The 27,171-nt window shown below is 43.7% G+C and overlaps 2 protein-coding genes across 2 annotated transcripts; one reads left to right on the forward strand and one right to left on the reverse strand.

Moving 5' to 3' along the window:
• Positions 1 to 8,231: 8,231 nt before the first annotated feature.
• Positions 8,232 to 22,786, forward strand: LOC5572582 (proteasome subunit alpha type-6). Its single transcript, XM_001654041.2, has 3 exons — positions 8,232 to 8,625; positions 8,692 to 9,024; positions 22,368 to 22,786. Exons 1-3 carry the CDS (start codon positions 8,550 to 8,552, stop codon positions 22,697 to 22,699), a joined length of 741 nt encoding a protein of 246 aa, XP_001654091.1. The 5' UTR covers positions 8,232 to 8,549; the 3' UTR covers positions 22,700 to 22,786.
• LOC5572581 (probable small nuclear ribonucleoprotein Sm D2) lies at positions 22,713 to 23,432 on the reverse strand. Its single transcript, XM_001654040.2, has 2 exons — positions 23,250 to 23,432; positions 22,713 to 23,186 (listed from the first exon to the last, which is right to left on the reverse strand). Coding segments are annotated over exons 1-2 (360 nt in total). The 5' UTR covers positions 23,252 to 23,432; the 3' UTR covers positions 22,713 to 22,828.
• Positions 23,433 to 27,171: the final 3,739 nt, after the last annotated feature.

The following is a 27,171-nucleotide window of genomic DNA, read 5'->3' on the forward strand; positions in this document are numbered from 1 at the left end:
GTGATGGGAGAGGGATTAAAGGACAGAGTGTTCATGGCGTTAATTCTTTCGAGCCTCCCGATGTCGTATGGTAGCCTCATCAATGTGATTGAGAGCCGACCGGAGGCGGAAGTGACTGTGGACTTTGTGAAAAGCAAATTGCGCGAAGAGTGGCGTCGTCGACAAGCGTGTGGGGGTGGTGTGGAGAGCAGTGAAAAGGCTCTGAAGACGATGAGTGGCAAAAGCAAATTCGAAAAGAAGAAAAGTGTTGTGTGCCATCATTGCCATCAATCCGGACACTTCCGGCGAGACTGTCCGAAGTTGAAAGAAAAGTCGGACAAAGTGAAGAAAGATACTGGGAAAGTGAACATGGCCGCGGAAGTTTCGAGCGGTGTGATGGAAATGTGTCTGGTAGCAGCGAGTCCGTGTGCCCCCGGAAAGTGGTATTTGGATTCCGGAGCGACGTCGCATATGACGAGTGACGTGAAGCTGCTGAGTGATGTGGATCGCAGTAAAAGCGTGGAAATATGCTTGGCCGATGGTACCCGCATCAAGTCTGGTGGTTCCGGAACCGGAAAAGTGGCATCGTTAACGGGAAGTGGAATCCAGATGAACGTTACGCTCAACGATGTGTACCACATGCCGTCCCTCGCTGGTAATCTGCTGTCCGTAGGTAAGATTTGTGATCTTGGATACAGCGTTGTATTCGAGAAATCCGGCTGTCGAGTCCTACGTGACAAGGAAGTGATGCTGGTAGGCGAGCGAAGCGGGGGGTTATATCGTTTGAAGCAGTTCCCTGAGCAAGCACTGGCAACGACTGAGAACCATCCAGAATCGTGTGAGCATCTGTGGCATCGTCGGCTGGGTCATCGCGATCCGGAAGCAATAGCGAAAATAGTGCGACACGATTTGGGTTTCGGTCTGAAATTACAGAAATGTAATGTAAATTGCGTGTGTGGAGTTTGTTTGAAAGGGAAGATGAGTCGGATTTCGTTTCCGAAGCGATCCGAAAGTAATTCGTCAGCGGTTGGCGATTTAGTGCATTCGGACGTTGGTGGACCGATGGAAGTTGCCACACCCAGCGGCAATCGGTTCTATGTGACTCTAGTGGACGATTTCAGTGGTTACACGGTGGTATACCTGCTGAAGGCGAAGTCGGAAGTTGAACAAAAAGTGCGCGAGTATTGTAGTTTGGTGAAGAACCAGTTCGGCCGGGATCCACGAATCATTCGTACGGATGGAGGAGGAGAATATTCGAGCACGGCGTTCAAGCGTTTCTTGGCTGAAAGTGGTATCGTCTTGCAACAAACGGCACCGTATTCTCCGCAACAAAACGGTAAAGCGGAGAGGAAGAATCGGTACGAAGTTGAAATGGTTCGGTGTTTGCTTCTTGAGTCCGGTTTGAGCAAAAAGTATTGGGGTGAAGCGTTGAACACGGCGAACTATTTGCAAAATCGTCTTCCGTTGTCGGGTAAGGAAAAGACACCGTATGAACTGTGGCACGGTAAGAAACCGTCGTATGTCCATATTCGTATATTCGGTTCGGAGGCGTACGTTCATGTGCCGAAGGAGAAACGGAGAAAATTAGATTCGAAGGCAGTGAAGTTGGTCTTCGTCGGGTACGCGGAAGGAAGGAAAGCATATCGTTTCCTGAACCCTGAGAACGATACGATTTTGATAAGCCGCGATGCGAAGTTCGTTGAAGTGCGTGAAGAAGAGGTGCCCAGCGGGCGTCAGGAGGAGTTTCCTGGGGAAGAAAACGAAGCATCAGTGATTCCTGAAAAGAAGAAAGAAGAAGTCGTTATATCGTTGGGGAATAAGATTGAAGAAATCGATCCAGTACCTGAAGCAGAAGAAGGTAGCGATGAAGAAGAAGATGAAGACCTGGAAGAGTTGGACATGTCGGACTATTCAGTGTCATCAAGTGCAAGTTCGTTCCATGGTTTTCCGATGGAAGAAATCGCAAGAAGGTCTCGAAGGTCAACAAAAGGTGTACCTCCACGGCGGCTCATTGAGGAAATTTTCGTGGCAGGCACTCTTCCCCCAGAGGAGGAGATGGAGCCGAGAACGCTACAGGAGGCTTTGAGCTGTGAAAAGAGTGCTGAGTGGAGAAAAGCAATGGTTGAAGAGCTGCGATCTCACGAGGAGAACGGAACGTGGGAGCTGGTAGACCCGCCTGCTGGGCGAAAACCAGTAGGCTGCAAGTGGGTGTACAAAATCAAGCGAAACGCTGCTGGGGAAGCTGTGAAGTACAAGGCACGTCTGGTCGCCCAAGGATTCAATCAGAAGTATGGGCAAGACTATGATGAAGTGTTCGCGCCGGTTGTAAAGCAAACAACTTTGCGTACACTTCTGGCCATTGCTTCGAAACGGAACCTGGTGCTGAAGCATTTCGATGTGAAGACCGCATATTTGTACGGAAAGCTGGAAGAGGAGCTCTATATGCGGCAACCAAGTGGCTTCGTGATTGAAGGCAAGGAGCAGCAGGTGTGTAAGCTGGTGAAAAGCATTTACGGGTTGAAACAATCTGCTCGTTGTTGGAATCATCGTCTTCACGCCTTCCTCCAAAGTTTGAAGTTCAAACAGAGCCGAGCTGATCCGTGTTTTTACACGAAAGTGGTCAACGGAAAGCGATTGTATTTGCTTGTCTACGTCGACGATATTTTGCTGGGCTGCGAAAGCGAGGAGGAGATCGAAAAGATCTATGCTGCACTGAACAAGGAGTTCGAGATGGCCAACCTGGGAGATGCCAACTATTTCCTGGGAATGGAAATCCGGAAAGAAGGTGATAAGTACGGTATTTCGCTGGAGAACTACATAGACCGCGTTGCTGGGAGATTTGGTTTGATCGATGCCAAGTGCGCGAAAACCCCGATGGAAGATGGATTCGTCAAGACCAGAGAGGAGAGTCCACCACTGAAATCGAATGGCCAGTACAGGAGTCTAGTGGGAGCGTTGCTGTATATCGCCGTCTGTGCGAGACCCGATATTGCTGCTAGTGTGTCGATTTTGGGACGATGCGTATGTGCACCGACTGAAGCCGATTGGTGCGCTACCTGAAAGGGACGAAAGATTGGCAGTTAAGATACGGAGACTCAGAAGGTAAGCTTGTTGGATACTCGGACGCGGACTGGGCGGGCGATTTGAAGTCTCGCAAGTCTACAAGTGGTATCGTGTTCATGTATGCCGGAGGAGCGATTTCGTGGACAAGCCGTCTGCAAGATTTCGTCACACTCTCGTCGATGGAATCGGAATACGTGGCGTTGAGCGAGGCGAGCCAAGAGGCTGTTTGGCTTCTGCATTTGTTTGAGGATTTCGGTGAGCCAACGTTCAAGCCGGTGACACTCTGGGAAGATAACCTGAGCTGCATCAAGTTCGTCAGTTCGGAACGGACAACGAAGCGATCGAGGCACATCGAGACTCGTCAGTGCTTCGTGAAGGAGCTGTGTGAAGCAAGAGTTTTGGAGCTGCTTTACTGTTCCACAGCGGAGATGGTTGCGGATATACTCACCAAGGCACTTGGGCAGGTGAAGCTTCGGAAGTTCGCTAGTATGCTCGGTTTGGCCGGTGGTGATCGTTGAGGAGGAGTATTGGAAGGAGCAACGATCGAGATGCTCTTACCAACAAGGCTGTGCTGTCAACTGTGACGCACATCAGGCAACACGCGAAAGCATCACCTACTGTGATGGCGAAAAGCTTGTTAAGCGCATCCAGCGCGCCATTCATCCCCACTCTCATTCATAAGTGAAAGCGCCATTCAAGTAAGAGCATCGTTTCTGAATTTATTCTCGTGTTTATTTCCGTTTAATAAAGTTTATAAGTGTTTCTACAGTAATTCTCGTGTACTAGTTTCCGTTATTGAAAGACAATTTCCAATAATTTAGATTAACTTTAGACCGAAGTTCATAAGAGAAATGAAATATCACCAACAAAAGTTCGGCGTCGGCATTCTACCGAAGTGCTACGCCGACAAAGGCATTCCTTACGCGTCGGCAGAGCACTAAATTAGAACACCGACGCCGAACTTCGCCGATGTTTTGACTGCCGAACTTCTAATTGTCAGTCGAATAGTCCATTTTACGAAACGGCAACACTGATGATATTGCTGTTACTTTCACACGTTTCGACACCGCTTACTGTCAAAATTTCATTCATAAATCAAGCGATCAGCTGTAAAATGGTCTATCTCGCGTAACTTTTCAAAACGTCCTAAGTAACAAATGTAAACAAATTGAGATTATTATTGCAAATCATTTGCATTGCACCACTTAGCAGCACACTAGAATACTCGTTCTGATATATTAACAACAAATTAATCTATTAAAAACTTAACAAAATGACCAATGTTCAAAACTGCATCGCTTTTAATCAATTCTCGAAATCTTATTCATACAGACTCAAGTCAAAAAAGTATACAAACTTACTTTATCGATCCTACGTGTTAAGCAGGCGGAAATCTATACGTACCGCTCTGTACCAACTCAACTTTTCACTTTTAGAACGTTTAATTTCCGGATTTACAAAACGACGAAAGTAACATTTTCAACTTTCGCAACCTAACCACTATTTTCGCCGCCCCGCTGTATGGAGAGACAAAGTGACTTAACCACGAATCAAAACAAAACACTACTTGAGCCGATTTTACACTGGTAGAAAAACGTGGAAAGTAACTGAATGAAACGGCTTATCATTTTCTTATAATTATTTTTGTGGGAAATAATAGGCACTACCTAGTTTTTGAACGTGAGCTGAGTGTATGCAAAATTTGAGCGAAGTACACGGCAAAAAAAATGTTAAAAAGGTGATTCATTTTAAAACAGTTTTAGAAGATAGATTTTGATTTTTCCTAATTAATTTTCTCAAACCCGTATAAATGTTACTTACGTCGATTTGAAAAAGTAATCGAGAATTGTTACATTGGACCTTTGATCAGAGAACCAACCACATGTCCTATGTAACATATATGAATAAATGTTACATTGGACATTCCTGAATAAAGCTTTGGAATGGAGTTTAAAAGGTAGAATGATTTGTAGAAGCGTGTCTGAGACACTACTTAGATGTATAGAAAGCCATAATAACTGCTTCTCAATCATTTCAGTCCATATTTTCAGAGTCGCACTGCCTCGCAAAATTGAAAACGCTCAAGTGACAAAAAGAGAATGAGTTACACTAAACTGTATTTTGGTCGTTTTGCCAAACCATGTTTTACCGTTTCGCTGGATTGGATCAGCTGCAACTTCTCTTTTCATATTATTAGCGCATTGCGTGCATAAAGGGGAATGATATTGAGCACAAGATTGAGCATCATGATGTCATTGTATCAATCTGATTCAGGTGCATGGTCGATCAAGCATATAAATATGCTTCCCAGCAGCAGCACGAGCAACGTACATGCGCGACTTGCTCACACATATTTGCAGAGCGATCAATCACCGAAGAGAGGAGAAGCTGTATGTATTTGTTAGGCGTGGGCTCCTTTCTCAAGTTCCTACAACACGATGGACGGCGTCGTCATCGTCATCATTCCCCACCGTAATGCCTTGTTTCAACCGACGGCTGGTGCTGATTGCAACACAGCCGTCACCACCACCACGTCATGCAGTGGGAAACTCACACATCGTGGGGGCGAAACCATCATAACAACGGGGGAAAATTGAGGGAAAATCAGTAAGAGAGCAAAATGTCCTACAGCTCAACGTTTCCCCTCCTTCTGTTGTTACATAGGACACATAGACGGAGGGGAAGAAGTGACGTCGTGGCATTGAATGAATCAAATTGTTGTTGTTCGTGAGAGACTTTAACCCGAAGGTCATTCGTCCCTTCTACAAATGAATCAAAACAAAGCACAGCTGGTGTCTCCGATTAGCACACCGCAACAAAATGTCGATATTTTCAGAGTCGCTCTGCCTCGCAATATTGAATACGCTCAAATAACAAAAAGAGAACGAGGTACACAAAACTGTATTTTGGTCTTTTGGCCAAATCATGTTTTAGGCTTATGCTGGATTGGATCAGCATTCGCTCAGCTGCCAGTTCTCTTTTCATGTTATCAGCGTATTGAGTGCATGTAGGGAAGTGATATTCAGTATCATGATCTTATTGTATCAATCCGATTCAGATCCATGGTCGATGAAGCATATACATATGCTTCACGGCAGCAACACGAGCAACGTGCATGCGCGACTTGCGCACATATATTTGCAGAGCAATCATTCACCGAAGAGCGGAGAAGCTGTATGTATTATGGATCCGGTAGAAATAAGGACAAACATTTTTTTCAATTGTATTTTTTCTCAATCTCCTAGCATCGCGACTAATATTTGAATAGTGCGTTGTGTTCATAAACATCGTAAGAATGCAGCGCCACACTCAAAACCTGATTTCAAAATCGCGCGAGTTGAGGCGCGTCGCGAGTCTCACTGGCGCGATCCGGTTTGGTGGCGGTGCGACAATATTTGTTTGGCATTGGTTTCCTACAACACAATCGACGGCGCCATCATCGTCATCATTTCCCACCGCTATTTCTTGTTTGGGCCGACGGTTGGTGCCGAATGGAACACAGTCGTCACCACCCGTCGTGCAGTGGGTAACTCACACACGAAAAAGTGTGGGCGAAACCAGCATTGAAACGGGGGGAATATTGAGAGAGAAACAGTGAGAAAGCAAAAAGGGCCTGTTCACAAATTTCATAACGCGTAAGGGGGTGGGTGGGTGTCTTCGAAATGTTACAACTCATACAAAATTCGTAGAATATTCATACAAAAATTGTTACGAGGGGGTGGGTGGGTATCAAAAATGGTCATTTTCGGCGTTATGAAATTTGTGAATGAACCCAAAGTCCCAAATACAGCTGAACGTTTCCCCTCCTTCTGTTGTTACATAGGACACATAGACGGAGGGGAAAAAGTGACGGCGTGGCATTGAATTAATCAAATTGTTGTTGTTCGTGAGAAACTTTAACCCGAAGGTCATTCGTCCCTTCTTCAAATGAATCAAAACAAAGCACAGCTGGTGCCTGCGATTATCACACCGCAACAAAATGAGCAGTTCAACTTGAATGTTGAAGCAGTTCAACGCACGTGGAAATGAAAAAAAAACATGCTTGTGTGCTCAAATCAAAATGTCCGATGTTACTATAACTGAAACAAAATGACCGAAATGAATGTCCAATGAAACAATTGTTGAAACAGAACGACCTATGTGATTTATCCTATGTACATATTTTTGGTCAAAACTTCCTATCTGATGTTTTTATAGATTTCAGTGTAATTTCCAAATAAATTTACAAAATTTCATTTCATACGTTGAACTCTATTACACTGCTTCCCTCTACAAGCAACACAGTGGGGAAAAATTGTTTCATTTTGATACAGTTTCAAAATATATTTTCACAACCTTCAAGCTCGATTTACTTGAAATGTGTGAAATGCTAGATAGGCCGTTTTGAAAAATTGCGCGAGTATTGTCAATAAATATTTTCTTCTTTGCCGACAGTCCTTTCGTATCATTTTTTTCCGACACTCACTTCTCACAACGAGCTGAACTCCGACACCGTTTCACGACCCAAAAGTCAAAACGAAATCAACAAACTCATCGCTGTCATAACTCAACCCAGGCTTCCAATACAGCCTCGACACGACAGCAGCCGAAAACACCGAGCCGACAGTCGCTGTGTATTTTCACTGCCTCTTGCTGCTGTACGTTTCGCATCAAACATGGAAAGTAATGGCAACCAGACACACACGCATGAATGTTGGCTGTATAGAAACAGTCGTTGCCTAACGATCTCAGCTGACAGCATCCGTGATCATGCCGTAGCGAGCCGTACGAACTGTTTCACATTACAGCCACCCAATGGCTGTGACAGTCTTCGGCTACTTGATGCAGCTGTCGCGAGAATGCTGTCGTGGGCTGTCATGAAATTTGAGATTCACGCTAAACATTTTGCACATAAGATTACAATATTGTACAAAAGTGTGAATATGAACGTAATTTGAGTAGATTGATTTGAAAATCATTAATAATATGATTATGTTTAAAACTATGTTTATCTTGTGAGTGCATAGTCTAGTGAACGCAGAGCAAACAATTTGAAGATTCAAAAAATACGAGTAAAAAAGTTTAAGCGTGACGTATGACATTGCTCGAAAACAGAACGCGAGGGGCCCCGACTGCATATTCATTTTGCCAGTACGACGCTTGGGTGTAAAAGACATGTTATGAATGAACAACCGCGCTTGTCATCGGCAAACGAACGCAGTACAGGCAATGTGATTGAACTGCTGTGTGCTGTACAAGACAGCATCGTTGCATGTCACATGACCACCTCATGGTAGGCTGTCATGGATAGTTCATTCAAAAGGCTGTCGTGGGAAGAAGTTGATGACAGCCGTCGAAATACTGTCGTGAGGCGGTACATTTGGTAAGCCTGCTCAAACCAAACTATCTGCTCAGCAGAAAATTGTGTATCAATCCGTCTGCCGCAAAATAAATCCGTAAAAATTGTAAAATTGGTGTGAAATACAATTAAATTTTACTCGGTTGTTTGATTATTCTCCCCCGCAACCATGTCCCGAGGAAGTAGCGCCGGTTTCGATCGTCACATTACGATTTTCTCCCCGGAAGGTCGCCTCTATCAAGTTGGTAAGTGAAGTGACAAAGCAATTCGATTGTGGAATCGGGAATCATGGAATATGTTTTCTCCGGTAGAATACGCCTTCAAGGCAATCAATCAGGAGGGTCTGACGTCGATTGCTCTCAAGGGAAAAGATGTGGCAGTGGTGGCTACCCAGAAGAAAATCCCCGACAAGCTGATCGATCCGACCACGGTGACCCATTTGTACCGTCTTACGAAGAACATCGGATGCGTGATGACTGGCCGGATCGCGGACTCGAAGTCTCAGGTGCAGAGGGCCCGTTACGAGGCGGCCAACTGGCGCTACAAGTACGGCTACGACATGCCGGTCGATGTGCTCTGCCGGAGGATGGCCGACATTTCGCAGGTGTACACACAGAACGCCGAAATGAGACCGCTCGGGTGCAGTAAGTATTCCCATTCTGATGCCTGTCTTGATTGGAGTTTCCGCAATGTGGGTCTACTCAAATGTTATACCTAGGTATTCCTAGTTTGAAGAATAAGGAAAGAATCCATATTAGCATATCCAATAGAATAATGTATGTTATACACTGGAATGGTAGCAGGTCTCTATTTAGAGTCTTGGTCTCTGTTTAAATGCAAGTTACTAAAAAGAATACGTTTTAATGAAAGATTTCTAAAATCTCCTTTTTATTTTAACTGGGTTTTCTCTTTGCAGTGATTCCTGATTCGAAAAACCTAACTAGGAATTTCCACAACGGATCACTCAATTTTACAAAACGCTATACCAGGATTTCCTCCAGAGATTTTCCCTTCAATTCGCCCATCGATTTACAGCAGATGTTCCAAGGATTCCTACAGTAGTTCTTCCAAGAAAATTTAATTCCAGTGTTTTTGTAGCAATTGTCTAAGGGATTTTCCAGGAACTCCTACAATTATTCATCAAGGAGTTCTCGCGCCTATTTGATCAGCTAATTCTTCAGTTATTTTCATATGTACTTATTCTTTCATTAGTTCATCCATGGTTCATCTTATGAATTGCTCCAAAATTTTTCCAAGAAATCTATTAAGAATTCTTAAGAGTCCCTAAAAATATTCGACCTTGGATTCATCATTAGGCTCCTTCAGAATTTCATTTATAGACCTATAGGAATTTCTCCGACCTTTCTCGAGTCAATTCAAAAGGGTACTTCAGACCGTAGTTTTAGGGAAATTCTATCTAAAAATTGTTCACTACAGTAGGTATCAATTCCTATTTCTCAGAATTAAAATCAATCAATGTGATTTTCAGCACGTTGAGTGACGGTTGACTATAACTACACGATAATCATCGATTTTATTCTGAGAACTTCCAAATGTAAAACAAAATGAGTTTTAATGCTCGAACCTTTTTTGATTTTCAACCAAGCATAGGCCATTTTTTATGTAAACATGATTTTTGTTAACGTGTTTGGGGCCTTTCTGTTCGCTTCGTATGAACAAGTGAGAGACATTGGCCTGACAGTCCACGATTTTTTTCGATTGTAGCGTCCAGATGGAATTCCATCAGATTTTTTTTTAAAGCTTATTGAACACCTGCTCATTCCAATTCAATGTGTGTTCAACTTTTCTTTAACTAATGCTATTTTCCCTTTTTTAAAATAATAACTATGTTCCCGGTTTACATTGCATTAAGGAACGGTTCGCTCTACCTCGGATGCAAATAACCTTCAACAAGATCTGGATACCATGGAATGGTGCATTTTAAACAGGATAATCGTCAATCCAGACAAATGATCCTCCATTTCCTTTTGCACAAATTCGGGATCCAGTTATCATCGCATAGGGGAAGGGGTGGTAAAATGAACACCTTAAGGATATCATCTTGTTTCTGATCGAAAAACAAGGAATTTGTACAGTTCTATCGCACAACATCTAAAATAGAAATGTTATCTTAGCAGCGATACGAATTTAGACTGAAATAGCCAAAATTTCACATATTTTTATCATTTCCAGCTGTATGTGGGTAAAATGAACACCATGCAAAAAAAAAAACGTGAGCAAAACAAACATTTTTGGAAATTTGCATTGCATATCCGCAAATATATCCATTAAGGATTGTAACCCATTCAAAAATAAATTTAAATGTATCAAATTTGACATCATAGCATACCAATATTCACCTCACTGAAAAACCTCAAGCTAAAAGTTACGTCAGTTTTCTACGTGGTTCCCTACAATCTTAGTTTTCGATGATATTTTACTGCAATTAACCTCTGTATTAACCCAAACACTTCGATGTATGCCCTAAAACGTCCATGCGTGATAAAAATTCAATGAAATGTGTTTTTCCTTCGTAAGAGGCGCGGTGTTCGTTTTACCACCCCTGTTAATTTTGCCATCACTTCCCCTACAAACCGCATGGAACCATGATTTATCGTGAAAGTTCTGTGAGTGGTGCTGGACTCTGAATTGACGTTTGCAAAATGAGATCCAATCCCGCATCTTACCGTTGAAGGGAAACAATTGACCGATTATGCGAACAACCTTGGCATTATTCTCCAATGTAACTTGATTTGGGACAAAGCTGTATCAATCCAGTGTGGAAAAGTGTATGCTGGCCTCCGTACTCTGCGTGCCACTACGTCAGACCTGCCTTAAAACATCAAGCTTCAGCTTTTCAAGTCCTTGTTGTTAACATACTCCATCTTCGGCGATGTCGTACAGCTCGGAATGAGCATGGCCATGTTTTCGAAGCTGGAAGTAGCACTAAATGACTGTCGCCGCTGCGTTTATAATCTGAATCGCTACACTTCTGTTCGAAATCTCCAAAGAAATCTTCTTAGCTGTCCTTCTCGCCAATTTTATGAAATGAGAGCATGTTTGCAGTTCTGGAAAATTTTTCATCGTAGTGAGCCTGCCAATCTTGCTCGAAAGCTGAAGCTGCTTCAAGGACGTCGTTCACTAAACTTTGTTATTCCGTTACATCGTACTGCAATATATGATGATGACTCGTTTTTTACGAGAGGAGTGGTATATTGGAATGCGCAACCAAAGGAGCTAAAAAAATTCAATCGGAAGAAATATATAAAAAAGCTGCACTGGAATATTTTAACAGAGACTAGTTTTATTTCTCGTTGAATAAATGTTTAGTGTTCGCTGGAACTTAAGTTACTACAATGTAAATATCTATAATGGCACAAAAAAGAAGCGAAAGCGCGAAACAATGGACACGAATTGGAACATGGAACGTACTAACCCTAGCCCAGCAGGGTAAACTGGCACAACTCGCCAACGAGGCGTGTCGCATGAAGCTCGAGATTCTACGACTGAGTGAAGTCTGTTGGCCAATCTTTGGAGAACACAGAATACCATCGGGACAGATTCTGCTATATTCTGGCCTGCGAGGTGAACACGCTCCTCGGCACAGTGGAGTTGACTTTCTGCTTAGCGCCCAAGCTTACGCCGCGCTTATGAAGTGTGGGAACCTATAAATAAGAGAATAATCGTCGACAGATTTGGAACATGGGTTCGAAACTTTACCATCATATATATAAAATGCCAGAGTTGTCTGTCTGTCAGTAACGCTTTGAAATGTTTCACAGAAAAGTTTCATTGAGCACTACAGCAGCATTTTCAATAGCACTATAATCGTCTAATTGAGTATTAGAACATTACAATTGCAAAATGGTGGAGCACTATAACAGCTTTTCGACAGACCATTTGAAAAATTGTTCTTCCCAATCCGTAAAATATTCTCGAACTTTCCACCATTGTCGTTTTGAGGAACTTGGTCGGTGATTAAAACGTAAACAAACCAACTTCAAGCAAGTTGTAGTTCGGTCATGCATATGCAAAAGCAAGATGAACATTAATTAGATGAATGTGCTCCAAATATCCGAGAATTTTTTTTAAATGGATAATAAAACCTCTATAAGTCGATGTTCCATGATTCGATATCCACTCATGGAAGCATACCATAAACAAAATTTCATGGTTACTGTGATGGCCCCTAATAGAGTATTCCTGTTCTCGATATTTCCATGACAGCTGTAATTAAAAAAAAAAACGACAATGCATTCTCGCGTTCAGTATCATAAGGGTGTAACAGTAGTGATAGATTTCTCTTATGGTTATTACTTGGCCGGGCGGATGTTTCCGACTGCTACTTTCATTTTTTTAACTAATCGTCCTTCGTCATGTTGCATCATAAAATGTTCTGTTGAACTTCGTGTAGTAATCCAAAGAGAAAATTGACAAAGTGAAATCGATCACTGCAGCTACGCCTGTATGACACTAAACGCAAAAGTTATAGTAAACTGCTGAAGCTTCTTAGCAGAATATTCGAGAATTTTCAGCAATATTCCTTACTTCAAGAATGATCTGGAACTTTTGAAATGTTTCACAGCAGTACACTACATCAGCATTGAAGGCTGTAGATTAGAACATTACAACAACATTGAGACCACGTGATCAATGTAGTACGATCAGAACATAAATTTAGGCGATTATTAGTATCATTTGTGTCGATGTCGGGTTATGCTTATAAATTTATAACCATTATCCTCTACTTTTGACATTACATAGCCATTGGGACGGGGTTTGCTTCTCAACTTATTATTCATAGTGCACTTTAATAGTTATGAACAGAGAAATCTTTTCTCCATGTCATCATCACAGACAAACAGACGTAACAGTTAGAACAAATTTCTTCAAATTCCATCGCCCAGTTTACACCATCATCATCTGGTGAGCATGTTACACGAAAAGGTGTTTCGTGCAACAAGACCGGCAGATGGCGGTAGTGTGAAACGTTAAACGTGAAGAAAAACGATGCGCGCGTCTCTGGGTGTGAGATTTGTAACATAGCGAATTTGAAATGATTGTTGAATGAGTGGTCGATGGAAATTTCGTCAGTGTTACGTCTGTTTGTCTGTCATCATTATGCAGTCAAACAAATATTATCAATCTTTGAATTTCGTTGGAACGTGGCTAGCCACGCTGGGTAAGCTAGTAGTCCAATGTTATGCGTCAACCTAAGCTGCCGAATTGCAGGACAAAGAGAACTATTACAGTCAACTCAATGCTGTCGTAGATAAGATTCCGAAGAGTGATATCAAGATCTACATGGGCGACTTCAATGTGAAGATCGGATCCGACAACTCGAGCTATGAGTCCGTCATGGGACGTCATGGTCTCCGGAAGTGCCACAGTGAAAAGGTCCTTCGTCGAAGAACTGGAGAATCATGGTGCTATTATTTCGGAAGGTGGCAGCGTAGAAGAGCAATGGATCTCCATCAAGAATGCCTTCACCACTACCAGCGAAAATCATCTGGGTGAGCTACGTACTCGGAGAATACAGTGGATCGCCGATGAAACCTGGAGGAAGATAGAGCAGCGGAGAGAAGCCAAAGCCGCTATAGAGTGGGCCAAAACCAGAGGAGCTAAGGCACTTTTCTGTCAACGATACTCGGCTCTAGAAAGGGAAGTTATGCGCTCATGTAGGCGGGACAAATGAGCGTGGGTGGACTCCCTTGCGGACGAAGGTGAGAAAGCCGCAGCAACCGGCGTCATTCGTCTCCTCTACGATATCTCACGACGCCTTAGCAGAGCATAGATGAATATAACGATGCCTGTGAAAGACTGGACGGCTGGACAGCTGTTAACCGACCCCACTGACCAGCTAAAACGCTGGTTTGAGCACTTTGAACAAGTTTTTCAAGTACAAACCCGGACTCTCCGCCTAGGGTTCGGCGTATTAGTCGCGTCAACACCGAAGCTTCATCACTGCATGAGATAGAAACAGCCATCCAAAGTATGAAATCTAACAAAGTCTCTGGGGTCGATCGCGTATCAGCCGAGATGCTCAAGCAATATCCGCTCAACTGTTGCATCAACTATTCCGCAATATCTGGGACATCGCGACTTTTCCGGCCGACTGGAGGCAAGGCGTGTTAGTGAAGGTACCCAAAAAGGGCGACCTCACTGTATGCGATATGTATTGGTATGTATGTATGTATTGGTCTCAAAGTTCTGTGCAAAGTGATCCTAAACCGGATCCAGGAGAAGATCGATGCGACTCTCCGTCCTGTGTGGACCATATTGTCACGCTCCGTATCATCCTGGAGCAAGTCAATGAATCCCAAGTGTCCCTATATATGGTACTCATTGACTACGATAAAGCTTTCGACCGACTCAATCACGAACATATGTGGAGTGCCGGGATGTGTGTGTGTGTTTTTTTTTATTTATAGTAGGGTACAAAAAAGCTTCAAAAGCCTGGCCTGTTGTGTGTTGGCACGGTGTGGGACTCACGTTAGGCGTGCTTAACCACTAAAAAACTTTCCCTACTACTCCTGTGCGAGCGGTCCTGCGGTTCCGGTTGGAGGATGGCTTCCGGTTCACTGGCGCTCCGACGACTCAAGCCGGTGATACGCTACGTACTACTCAGAGTAGTCCCCGGTGGTGGATCTATCTTACTCCGACGAAGATTTCCCCGGCGGCGGAAGATCTCCCGATCCGATGCTATCTGGGCAGATGCCGAGGTCGGTCCTGCGACTCCGGTGGAGGGAAACTTCCGGTTCACAGGCACCCCGACGACCATTTGCCGATGCTATTTCGCGAATTACTCAGCTAGACCCCGGCGGTGGACTCAGCCTACTCCGACTCGACGTTGGTTGGCCAAGTGCCAGGGTCGGTTCTGCAATTCCGGTTGGAGGATGGCTTCCGGTTTGCAGGCGCCCCGACGACTATTAACCGATACTACGCTACGCCCGCTCTACTCGGTCTAGTCCCCGACGGAGTATCTAGCCTACTCCGATCGCAACCCGGAGCTCTCTGGTTTTCACACCATCTCCTTTGCAGCAACGACATAATCGCCGTTATTCCCCTGTTCACCGCATACCAGGTGCTTTCATGTGCACGATGTTGTCCGGATTTAGGACGCTTGCGGTTTCTGGCATCATCTCGCTTCGTATATCCCTGAATCGAGGGCAGTCGAATATAACATGCTCCGGTGTCTCCTCGATATTTGGACAGGCCGGACAATGTGGAGATTCTGCGTGTCCGAATCTGTGCAGATATTTCCGGAAGCATCCATGGCCTGACAGAAACTGGGTCAGGAAGAAGTTGACTTCTCCATGCTTTCTGGTCGTCCACACCGACGTTAGGAATGAGCCTGTGGGTCCACCTTCCTTTCTCCGAGTTATTCTACTCCTGCTGCCACCTGGCCATTGTTTCCAACCTAATGGTATTCCTCACATTCCTAGTGTCCCTTTGCTGGTAGCATGCGATGTCCTCAGCCAGAGTGATGCAGATGGGGATCATTCCGGCGATAACGCACACTGCCTCCGATGATATAGTACGGTAGGCACTCGCCACCCGTATCGCCATGAGCCGGAACGTACCTGCCAGCTTATCTCGGTTACGTTTGGTTCCTAACCCTGCCGCCCAAGCTGGGACTCCATACCTTAGTATAGACGATGATACGGTCGCCAGAGGACGCCTCGTGCTGCTTTTTGGTCCTCCAATGTTGGGCATGATCCTAGTTACGGTGTTAGCAGCTTTCGCTGCCTTTTCGCAGGCATAGTCTACGTGGCTGTTGAAGTTTAGCCTGTCGTCGACCATTACTCCAAGATGTTTTAGAGAGCGCTTCGATGGGATTGCGTGACCTCCGACGTTGATCTTCAACTGCTGAACCACCTTGCAGTTGCTGACCAGCACCACCTCTATTTTATGATGAGCCAACTGCAGCTTGACTCCAGTCATCCACGATTCAATGGTGTCTAGCGATTCCGCCGTCAGCATCTCCACCTCCTCCGCAGTCTCACCAGTTATCGCAAGAACGACATCATCTGCGAACCCGACGATCTCGACTCCATTCGGCAGTGACAAGGTTAGCACTTCATCATACATCATGTTCCACAATGTTGGACCAAGTATGGATCCCTGTGGAACTCCCGCTGTGACTTCAATTGACATCCGTCCCTGGTTTGTGTCGTAGACCAGTACCCGGTTCTGAAAATAACTTTGCAGAACTTTACACAGATATCCGGGAACCCGCATTCTGTGTAGGGCTGCGGCGATAGCCTCCCAACTGGCACTGTTGAACGCGTTCTTGACATCTATTGTTACCACTGCGCAGTATCGATTGCCTCTCCTCTTCTGCTTGGACGCTTTCTCCGCGCACGCGATGACTGCCCGAATAGCATCCACCGTCGAAGTCTTTTTACGGAATCTGAACTGCCTTTTCGACAATCTGTTCTCGCCTTCCGTGTAGATCGTCAGCCTGCTGAGGATGATATTCTCCAGAAGTTTGCCAAGAGTATCCAGCAGGCATATTGGTCTATATGAAGCCGGATCTCCTGGCGGTTTTCCCGGTTTTGGCAGTAACACCAGCTTCTGCACCTTCCATCTGTCTGGGAAGCAGCCTTCCGCTAGACACTTCTGCAACACTGTGCTGAATATGTCTGGGAACGCCAAGATTGCTGCCCTTGCTCGAAAGCTGAAGCTGCTTCAAGGACGTCTTTCACTAAACTTTGTTATTCCGTTACATCGTACTGCAATATATGATGATGACTCGTTTTTTACGAGAGGAGTGGTATATTGGAATGCGCAACCAAAGGAGCTAAAACAAATTCACTGGGAAGAAATATATAAAAAGGCTGCACTGGAATATTTTAACAGAGACTAGTTTTATTTCTCGTTCAATAAATGTTTAGTGTTCGCTGGAACTTAAGTTACTACAATGTAAATATTTAGCGCTACATTAGGGATACCATCTGGTCCGGGAGCTTTGTTCAGCTTCAATCTTTTCGCAGCCGTTATCAGCTCGGCGTTAGACACTTGTATAACGGCATTTTCTTCCTCTACGTCAGCGTACGGTGTGGGCGGCCACACGGTTGGGGCATGCGTAGGAAAGAGACCGTTCACTATCGCCTTCAGTTTGTCGGGACACATTTCAGCTGGGGTAACTGGGCCCTTGATCTTCGCCATCACTACTCGATAGGCGTTGCCCCGTCAGCTTCCCGGCACAACTCCTTTGAACGCGGCTCTGGCCAGTCTGTAGGTCACTTTACGTTCTTCCATGCTGGCTTCGGATCTAGCTCTCTGCACGCGTCTTCTGGCTCTTAAGCAGGCTGCGCGAAGGATGCTGAGTCTGTCGTTCCACCAGTATGCAGGACGCCGTTGATTCCTTGGCTCCAATTGGGTCCTAAAATTTTTAATGAAATCTTGTTTTTATTTAATAACACGAAAAAGCCTGTTATTGTAACTACTTTAGCAATTTTTCCCGCACAAATAATGGCTATAACATGTTTAAACTTCAATTTAAAAATTTGGTTCATAAATGAACATTGACACTTTTGATCATGTTTGACGTTCGCTTAGTCGACAAAAACACCACATGGGTTTTAGTTCGACCACTGGGGTTGTTCCTATCTGACATTTCGCAAGGGACACGGAAAACAAAATACACCCAAAATTTTAGTTTAAGCCAAAGGATGTGACAAAATCTAAAAAAATGTTTTTTGGGCTTAAACCAACGGAAAACATTAGAAAATTGAGTAAACATGTACTTTTGGCCTAAACTTAAGCGTTTGGCACTAAAATTGGGACAGGGCTTTAGGACCCTATTTTCTCGGCATAGTTGCGTCACACGCTCTCGCCAACGCTTCTGTCTGCTCTCCTGCATCCGTGTTTGGAGCATCGCTTACTGCTCGGAGTGCTTCGACGAAAAGATCCTTATCGAAATGCTTCGTCTTCCACCTTCGTTCTCCGTTCCTCCTCTGCCATCCTGCACAACTTCTCTGGCCAACGCAGTAGTGGATCGCTTGATGGTCACTGTGGGTGTGAACTTCGCTAACTCTCCAGTTCATATTGGTGATCAGCGACGGGCTGCAAAAGGTCATGTCGATGATGGATTCCCTATCGTCTTTGCGAAATGTGCTAGTGAGACCGTCGTTGCACAGCCTTACGTCGAGCTTCGCTAGAGCTTGCAGCAAACTGTAGCACATCCACCATCTGAGTGTTCTGCTCCAGTGTCCACCTCGGGGGGCGTAACAGCTACACACGAAGATTCCGTTAATTTTAACGATCTCGAAACCCTCGTATGAGCCATCGACTACTTTGGATAGAGAATCGGCCCATTACTTGGATCGCCGTCGTCTCTGCTCTGTCTGCTACCCAATTGCCGTTATCGAGAGGAACCCGATACGGTTCTGCAATGATCGCAATGTCGCACTTTGTTTCTGTTGTCGACTGCCACAACAGTTGTTGTGCGGCGTCGCAACGATTGAGGTTCACCTGCGTTATCTTCATCATCATTACTGCCCTGCCTTCGCCTTCTGATATTTGGGGCATTTGAAGCCACCCGCCGTATGGGCATTACCTTCCTCCACCTTACACAGCATGCACCTAGGTGTCTTCAGGCAGTCCCTGCCAACGTGACCTTTTTCACCACATTTCCTGCAGTGTTCGGACCTGTCCAGGCCTTTGCAGTTTATTGCCCGGTGGCCGAAATCCATGCATTTGAAGCATCTCTCCACCGAATTTGTCTCCCGAGGGATCAGTTTCAGCGGGCAAACCGACCATCCCACCTTGATCTTACCAGCCTCGACGAGTTTTTTGGCTGCACCCCTCACGTCGTCCTCTGTTGTGATCTCGTCCAGTTCTCTACATTCTACTGCCTCCTGGGATAAGACTTCCACGCTTGCCTCGTTGCCCAGCGACTTCGCGACGAGCTCTCGGCAGGCCGAACTCTTGATCGACGGATCTTTTTTGAACTCAAAGAGCATGTCACCTTTCTGGGTGCGCCTGGTTCTCACCACGTTTTCACTTAGCTCCTTCAGCTCTGGATCCTCCCTCACTCTCCTGAGAATCGCCGCGTAGCTTGTCTTGTCGCTTGCCTCAATGACAAGAGCATCGCCCCTGAACCTCTCGCGAGGTGATCATCGCTTTTCTTTCTTCTTCGATTCCTTTTTTTGCCGCTTCCTCTCCTTACGTACTGTATTCTTCTCCATTTGACCTTTCACGGTGCGTCATTCACTGCCGTTCTGCTCGCTGACGCACTCATTGTCGCTTCTCTGATTTTTGCGAGCTGTTAAAACTTTCGGGTCGAAAACGACCCTATGTCACAATTTGTAACTTTTTGTTAGGGACTAAGGAAGGTTAAATGACCTCGATTTGGCTGATGATATTGCTGTCCTAGCTCAACGGTGCTCTGATATGCAGAGTAAGCTCGATGATCTTGCCGAACGCTCCTCAGCGGCAGGTCTCAACATCAACGTCAACAAGACCAAATCGTTGGATATAAACACGGTCAGCCCTCCCCGCTTTACAGTAGCCGGGCAAACAGTGGAGAACGTCGAAAATTTCCAATATCTTGGTAGCCAATTGGCGTCTGACGGCGTTACCAAGATCGACATAGATGCACGGATCAAGAAGGCTGCTTTTGCGAGCTTAAGCAATAAGAACAGTCAGATTAGTCAACGCACCAAAATTCAAATATTCAATTCCAATGTCAAATCTGTGCTGGTATGAAATTGAGTTGCTTCTTATAATTAATCTTCATATTCTGAAGAAGTATTTGGACCTTTTCGTGTTCCGACAAAGGAACACTCATTGTCCCAAAAAACTCTTCCATTACGTGGTAAAACTGAAGGAAGGTTTCATTGCGTGCTTGTTGACGCTGATAAGCCTTCATTTTTATGAAGGTGTCTATGTCAGGGTGCATAAACGTCCGCCTGAGCTCTAGCACCAAATACTGCCAGTTGACTAACCGGCCTGTAGAGCGCATGGTCATGTACCATTGCAGTGCTGGACCTTTGAAAAGGTGAATCGCTGAATCAAACAGTTCAGCTTCCGTAGCATGTTCAGCAACAGCCATCGCATGAACCATTCCAACGGACTGGTTCAACTTCAGCCCTTGATCTTGGTGTGACGCACCTGATTGCCAGACGGAACTGGATTAAAAGAAACGCAATTAGATGAAGGAAAGGCAGGGCTGAACTCCCTGTAGGATTGCTCCATGAATAAGCCGGCTGAATGATGCTCGGAATCGGATTCCCTAGCCACGGATTTGAAGTCTGTCCACTATTCAAGGCCGAATCCCCTAGGGTCGGATTTGAAAATGGTACAGAACCTGCAGCTGAAAACCCTAGCCACGGATTGGTGACTTGTGGATGAATGGAAGAATTGTTCTGCAGATAGCTATGCCAAGTTGGAGAAGGCTGCGGCTGTGCAGAGAGATAGCTTTGTGATCACGAGAAGGTTACGCTAGTGATCGGCCGCCTCCGAAGAACTCTGACCCTGTCAAAGGAAAGAGGAATGAAGAGTTGGAGGAGCTTGACTAGTCAGCGACGCACTCACTACTGGCTGCCGACTTCCACTAGGAAGCTCGGATTGTCTGCGTCTAGACTTTTCCTCATCATGTCTCCAAAAACACAATGTTTGGTGTCCGTAGAGCTGCAAAGACTGCTCGACGCAGGTATCATCGAACCCAGTAACTCTGATTGGTCACTAAACTGTGTACCAGTCGTCAAACCTCATAAGGTTCGGCACTGTTTGAATGCGCGCAAGATTAATGAAAGAACTGTTCGTGATGCTTACCCTTTGCCGCACCCCTGCCGAATCTTAGGCCAAATTCCAAAAGCGAAGTCGGCATATGAGCCGGCACATTCAATGCGGAGATGCGATACAAGTATCACGTGTGCCGAAGTGCCGAGTGGGAGTCCGCGGCTACAAAGCACAGCCATGCTAAAGTATCTGGGTTCGATTCCCGGTCGGTCCAGGATCTTTTCGTAATGGAAATTTCCTTGACATCCCTGGGCATAGTGTATCATCGTACCTGCCACACGATCTACGAATGCTAAAAATGGCAACTTTGGCAAAGAAAGCTCTCATTTAATAACTGTGGAAGTGCTCATAAGAACACTAAGCTGAGATGCAGGCTTTGTCCCAGTCAGGGCATTAATACCAAGAAGAAGAAGAAGAAGAAGGTCAAAGTCTCGCATTTAGTATCGTACAGGCGTATCTGCAGTGATCGATTTCTCTTCGTCGATTTTCTCTTTAGATTAGTACACGACATTCAAAAAGTTTTCATAACATTTTACGATGCAACATGACGAAGGATGCAGTATTTTCTATTCAATAAAAAATAGCAGTCAAAAACAGTTGCCTGGTCAAGTTATAAGCTAAAGAGAAAATCGATAAAGAGAAATCGATCATTGCAGTTACACCCTTATGATACAAAGCGCGAAGTCTCTAAAATGAGACCCGCTACCAGACCTGAAATTGACAATTTGATTGTTTCAACATTTTAAATTGAAAGTCGCAAAGTTCCTCACAGAACAACCCAAGAAGCTTTTTAATAGCGGCGCAGCCGAAATTTTTTGGGGGCATTTGACGCGAAAATCCTTTGTCATGAACATATTCTATGATAAATTAGTGCCTCAGGAAATTTTGTATGATTGTTAGGGATGGTACACAAATTATGTCGCGTTAAATTCAAACTTTTTTGAAACCCCCCCTCTTTGTCACGTTTTTTGTATGAGTCCTCCGAAATTTTTGTAAGGCTTGTCACGCTTGGCTTGACCCCCTCGGAGCGTGACATAATTTGTGCATTCCCTGATAATTCCAGATTTTTTCAGGTAGTAGAGACATGCATAAAAATTGTGACCTGAAGTCTAAAAACATTCTTGCTACCAGTCCTGGGACAATTACTTTTTATGTGACCTCATCCTGCCTCGATTTAGCCTGCTAACGACGTTTCTCAACCAAAATTCTAATTCTACACTCATCCCTCCCCATCTAGGCATGGTTCTGATTGCGTACGACGATGAAAACGGCCCCTGTGTGTACAAAACCGATCCGGCCGGGTACTACTGCGGCTACCGGGCCATTTCCGTCGGTGTCAAGCAAACCGAGGCCAACAGTTATCTGGAGAAGAAGCTGAAGAAGAAGACCGACTTCAACGAGAAGGAAGCCATCCAGATGGCCATCACCTGTCTGTCCACCGTGCTGGCCGTGGACTTCAAACCGTCGGAGATCGAACTGGGCGTAGTTAGCAAGGATAATCCCGAGTTCCGGACACTCACCGAGGACGAAATCGAAGTTCATCTGAACGCAATCGCCGAGAGGGAATAATCATTCACACACGTTTTACGTACCGTCTTCAATTATTCAGTTTATTCTCCAATTCAATGGGATGGAAATACACATTTATTAAAAGTATATGCGGAGTAGAGTTAATCCTTAATCTAAGTGTCTTTAGAATTACTTTCCTGCAGCGGTGGCTTGTGGATTCCGAAGTACCAAAATCACCGAATCGCCTCGCAAAAACATCTTCGAGATAAAGCGATCCTTGTTCACTGGTTTCACCTTCTTCTTGCCCTTGCCAGTGCGAGGCACTTCGGTCCACATTTCCTTCACATTCTCCAGGACCATGTTGCAGTGCCGATCGAAGGCTTTGACTCGTCCCAGCAGTTTTTTGTTGTTGCGGCAGTTTATGAGAACCTGAGTATTGTTCTTGACTGATTGGGTCAGGACCGAGAGCGGACCGGTGTTGAATTCCTCCTCCTCTTGGCGTGCCAGCTCCTCCGGGGTCAGCTCGGATTTTGGTTTAGCGAGGGCCCTGTTGAAATTGGAAGTTTGGTTAGAATCGGATCGTCATCCCATCGAAAGGTGTTTTTCTTACATTCTAATGACGAAGCGAACAAAATTATGTTTTGAAAGATAGAGCAAACTTTGAGTTGTTCAAATCACTTAAGCGTTTAATGAATTTTGTTGTAATTAACTGTAATAAGACAAATTTTATTTGAGCCGCTGCTTATGACGCTAGAAATCGTCGAACGCACGAATGTTTTGATTTTTGTCAGATTCGCGAATGATGACAGTTGAGACGAGAGACCAAAACTGACAGTCATCAGCAATCATTTGATGATTGTCGGAGTAAATCAGCCTTCTTTATCGACTGAAACGAGGGGTGTAAGGAATCGCATTTTTTTTTTGCGTTGAAATTCTAATGGCCGGTACGCTGATCATAAGTACTGTGCAAAAAGATAGGACAAGAAACGGTCAAGGAATGATTCCGCTACCGAAATTACTTGAGCTGTACGCTGCTGAGAAGTAGAGTTGATTTCATAACGTCGGTAACGCCAGCTGTACAAATCAAATGGAGCTGTCACTTTTCCGTACGGAAAAATGTGCCGCTCAATTATTCCGCAAGTAAAAGTGACACTTTGCTCATACTGTATCGGCTGTCAAAATTACTTTGGTAAAAAAGAGAAATTTTACTTGAGCGCATTACGTTTCAGGTGCATACTACGCTTAAAGGACCAATTTCAAAATTTGGGCCAATGAATGATTTGCGGGAAAAGCGGTTATTGGCCGTTTTTAAAATTAGGTTTATAACGAAAAAGTTTGGGTATATTCACAGATTTCATAACGCCAAAAATGGCCATTTTGAACACCCACCTACCTCATAGTAATGTATTTTGTATGACCATTTTCCAAACTTCTTACATCTTCAAGATATTTTTAACCCTTCAGCGTTATGAAATTTGTGAATGGGCCCTTTTATGTTGACAATGTTTTCATCAAGGGTTTATCACAAATTTCATAACGCCAAAAATGGTCATTTTTGACACCCACCCACCCCATCGTAACACATTTTGTATGAATATGTTTCGAATTTATATATTATATTGTGAATTTTCTTGGAAGATGGATTTGAAGGGATATTGCTTCAGCTGGTTTGAAATCAGCGGTAAATTTCAAGGGGCACTCCAATACATTCAAGCGATATGAATATCCACTAACTCAATAGGATTGTGGCTCGCAGTTATTCACAATTCACATAAAACATCTGTGAATAGACGATTCTAGATATATCCATTACATTGAAGTCCAGTTTCGAACACATTTCTAAATATTTGATTGACCCGTACAGCAAAATACAGTTTGTCTTACTTTAAGAACAATAAACATCTTGTAACGGGTACGGTTAATGTATCAGAAATAGTTGCTTTTATGTATAACCATATGGACTTCAAAGCTGTTCACCATTTCAAACAGTATGATTAACCCATACCTATCAGTAACAATATATGATACTGCTCTGATATTGTTAAATTATATGGGTTGGATTCAAGCAAGATATGGTGGAAACATTACGCCACCATTCGGCAAATTGTTTTTGTTTTAATTTGTGCAACACACTCACACATTTGCATTTGACAATATTGAACTACATTTTAACAGTTCGACAAATAGTTACATTTTGTTGGTATTTGTGAGCGACAATCTAGCGTTGAGTGTAGAAAAAATCGCCGATTGCCGTCGAAGGACAACAGTCGAGTTAAGTTGAAATTATATTTACAAAACAGCAATTCACATCAAAAAATGACGACTGCGATCAACCCAGTTAGTACATTTATTTCGCCAATCTGTTGGATGTTTGGTTCAAACCCAATCCCCGTAGGAACTGCGCACCAAAATCGATGCCGCTTGCCGGATGGAGGAGGAATTCACCAAACTGTACAACGAAAAAGTAGCCAAGAAGCGGCATCAGATGGCCCGGCTCTACATGGACAACGGTTTGCTGGTGTGGAACGGAAATGGTGCCAACGGGAAGGACAACATCCAGTTATTTAAAGAACTATGATGATTTGAGTAAATAGTTGATCAAGTTGAAACATTATTTTTCTCTTCACGTATTGATTTGTTTCATCATTTCTTATTTAATGAATTCAATTCAAATATTTGATTCTTATGGTATAACACTTACATACCAGTATGGGATAGGGTAAAAATACAATTCAATAATTATGCATACGTTATTTATTTCCCTTAGAAACATATGGTTCAAATGTATCAAAACTATTTGGCTTACATTAATTTTGCCAGAAAATGGACAGTATATCTACCTTTTGGGAAACTGTTGATGAGAAATTTTGTTCGAGAAAATCGACGTTTTCAAATGGTTACATAACTTAACCGCCTATTCCCCGCATTGTGATTTTCCTATTTACCGAATTGTTAAAAACGTTTCGGGTATGGTGGACATATTGTTATTTTTCATTGTAACCAAAATGTTTCAGATATTGTTGCAAATTGTTGTGGACCTTTCAGGAAACTGTACTGATATAGTTCTTGTTTATGCGGGGAAATTTAAGTAATTGAAAACTTTACCAAAATAAAATTTTCCAAATATGCATCAAAACGCCCCTCAAAATATGCTTCCCTCCAGCTCGTAGCATAAGCAACATAAAAAAATTGTCTAAAAGGAATCAAAACAAACCACACAAAAATCGTGGTAGTGAAAAGGCAATCTCGCGTACGTGTTGCACCAACGGCAACGGTGTATACAAAAATGTCGCTTTCGAATACATCTCTCTCTTTCATCGACCGACGATTTGGACGGCGATTTGAGGAACGGTGGTTTAGAACCGCCGTGTCCAATCTGGAAATCTCCGTACAATATATATTTTGCCTTATGAAAGGTGGAACGGTTATAGCAATACAAACGCTATATGTATGCTAACTCGCATCAAGGCGTCGATAGGCGCGTGGTGTACGCACGGGCTTATCGAACGCAAGGTCCCTGGCTCGATTCCAGGCTGCCGTGCTTTTTTTGTTTTCAAATTATCGCTTCATAAGGCAAAGCTATGAATTTCAACCCGATTTATTGTGGCAAATATTCATAATTGGTTCCTATGAATTTGGATAGTCCATTGGTCTGAATAAGGGTATGCGATATGAGTATTATCCATGGCGATACGAAACGAAACGATATGCGGAGTTTTCAAAATGAAAATTCACAAATTTCATAACGCTCTAGGGGGTGGGTGGGTGTCCTTGAGGTGTTACAGCTTATACAAAATTTGTAAAATATTCATACAAAAAGCGTTACGAGGGGGTGGGTGGGTGTCAAAAATGACAATTTTTGGCGTTATGAAATTTATGAATGAACCCTAATTGAAATATTCCGTAAAAACCGATATGAAATTCAAATCCTCACGGAACGTTTCGAAACGAAACGAAATTTTTCTGAAAATTCCGCGGAATTGTTTTGTGTAGTTACGATTTCGGTATAAATACACGTAGGGTGACTTCTTACATTTTTGACAGCTTCATTCAACTTGTTAGGAAAGGGGGGCTTTTTTATCAGGTTCAAAATATTTTTTATTGTATAATGTGCATCTTATAAGTAGTATACTACTAAACTGTTGAATATATTTGTTTTAGTGTATGTTCAATCGACGCCCTTCGCATTCGAGACTACTTTTATGTTGAATGGACACACCATTGTTATGTTGTGTGTTGTCGAATTGTTATTGTTTATATTATGCACTGTAAGACCAAAGTACCCTTTAAAGGGTAAAAAAGTACCCTTTTTGAGAGAAACTAGTTTAACTCATAAAAAGAGTAAAGGGCCTTTACTCTTTAAAGAGTAAACGGCTTGTACGTCAGATCAACGAGTGAATTTTACCCACTATCCAAAACATTTGTTCTGAGAAACAGAGTAAAATTTACTCTTTTTCCAGATATGAAAATTCTATTTGATATTTTCTTCTCGTTTATAAAAATATCAACTAAACAAACATTATCATAAACAT

Source organism: Aedes aegypti, chromosome 1 (assembly GCF_002204515.2).
Source record: "Aedes aegypti strain LVP_AGWG chromosome 1, AaegL5.0 Primary Assembly, whole genome shotgun sequence".
Lineage (NCBI taxonomy): Eukaryota > Metazoa > Arthropoda > Insecta > Diptera > Culicidae > Aedes > Aedes aegypti.

Coding starts and splice junctions, on each gene's coding strand:
- LOC5572582 (XM_001654041.2), top strand. CDS start 8,550: ATGTCCCGAGGAAGTAGCGCCGGTTTCGATCGTCACATTACGATTTTC. Junction 8,626..8,691: donor AGGTCGCCTCTATCAAGTTG/GTAAGTGAAGTG, acceptor TTTCTCCGGTAG/AATACGCCTTCAAGGCAATC. Junction 9,025..22,367: donor AATGAGACCGCTCGGGTGCA/GTAAGTATTCCC, acceptor CTCCCCATCTAG/GCATGGTTCTGATTGCGTAC.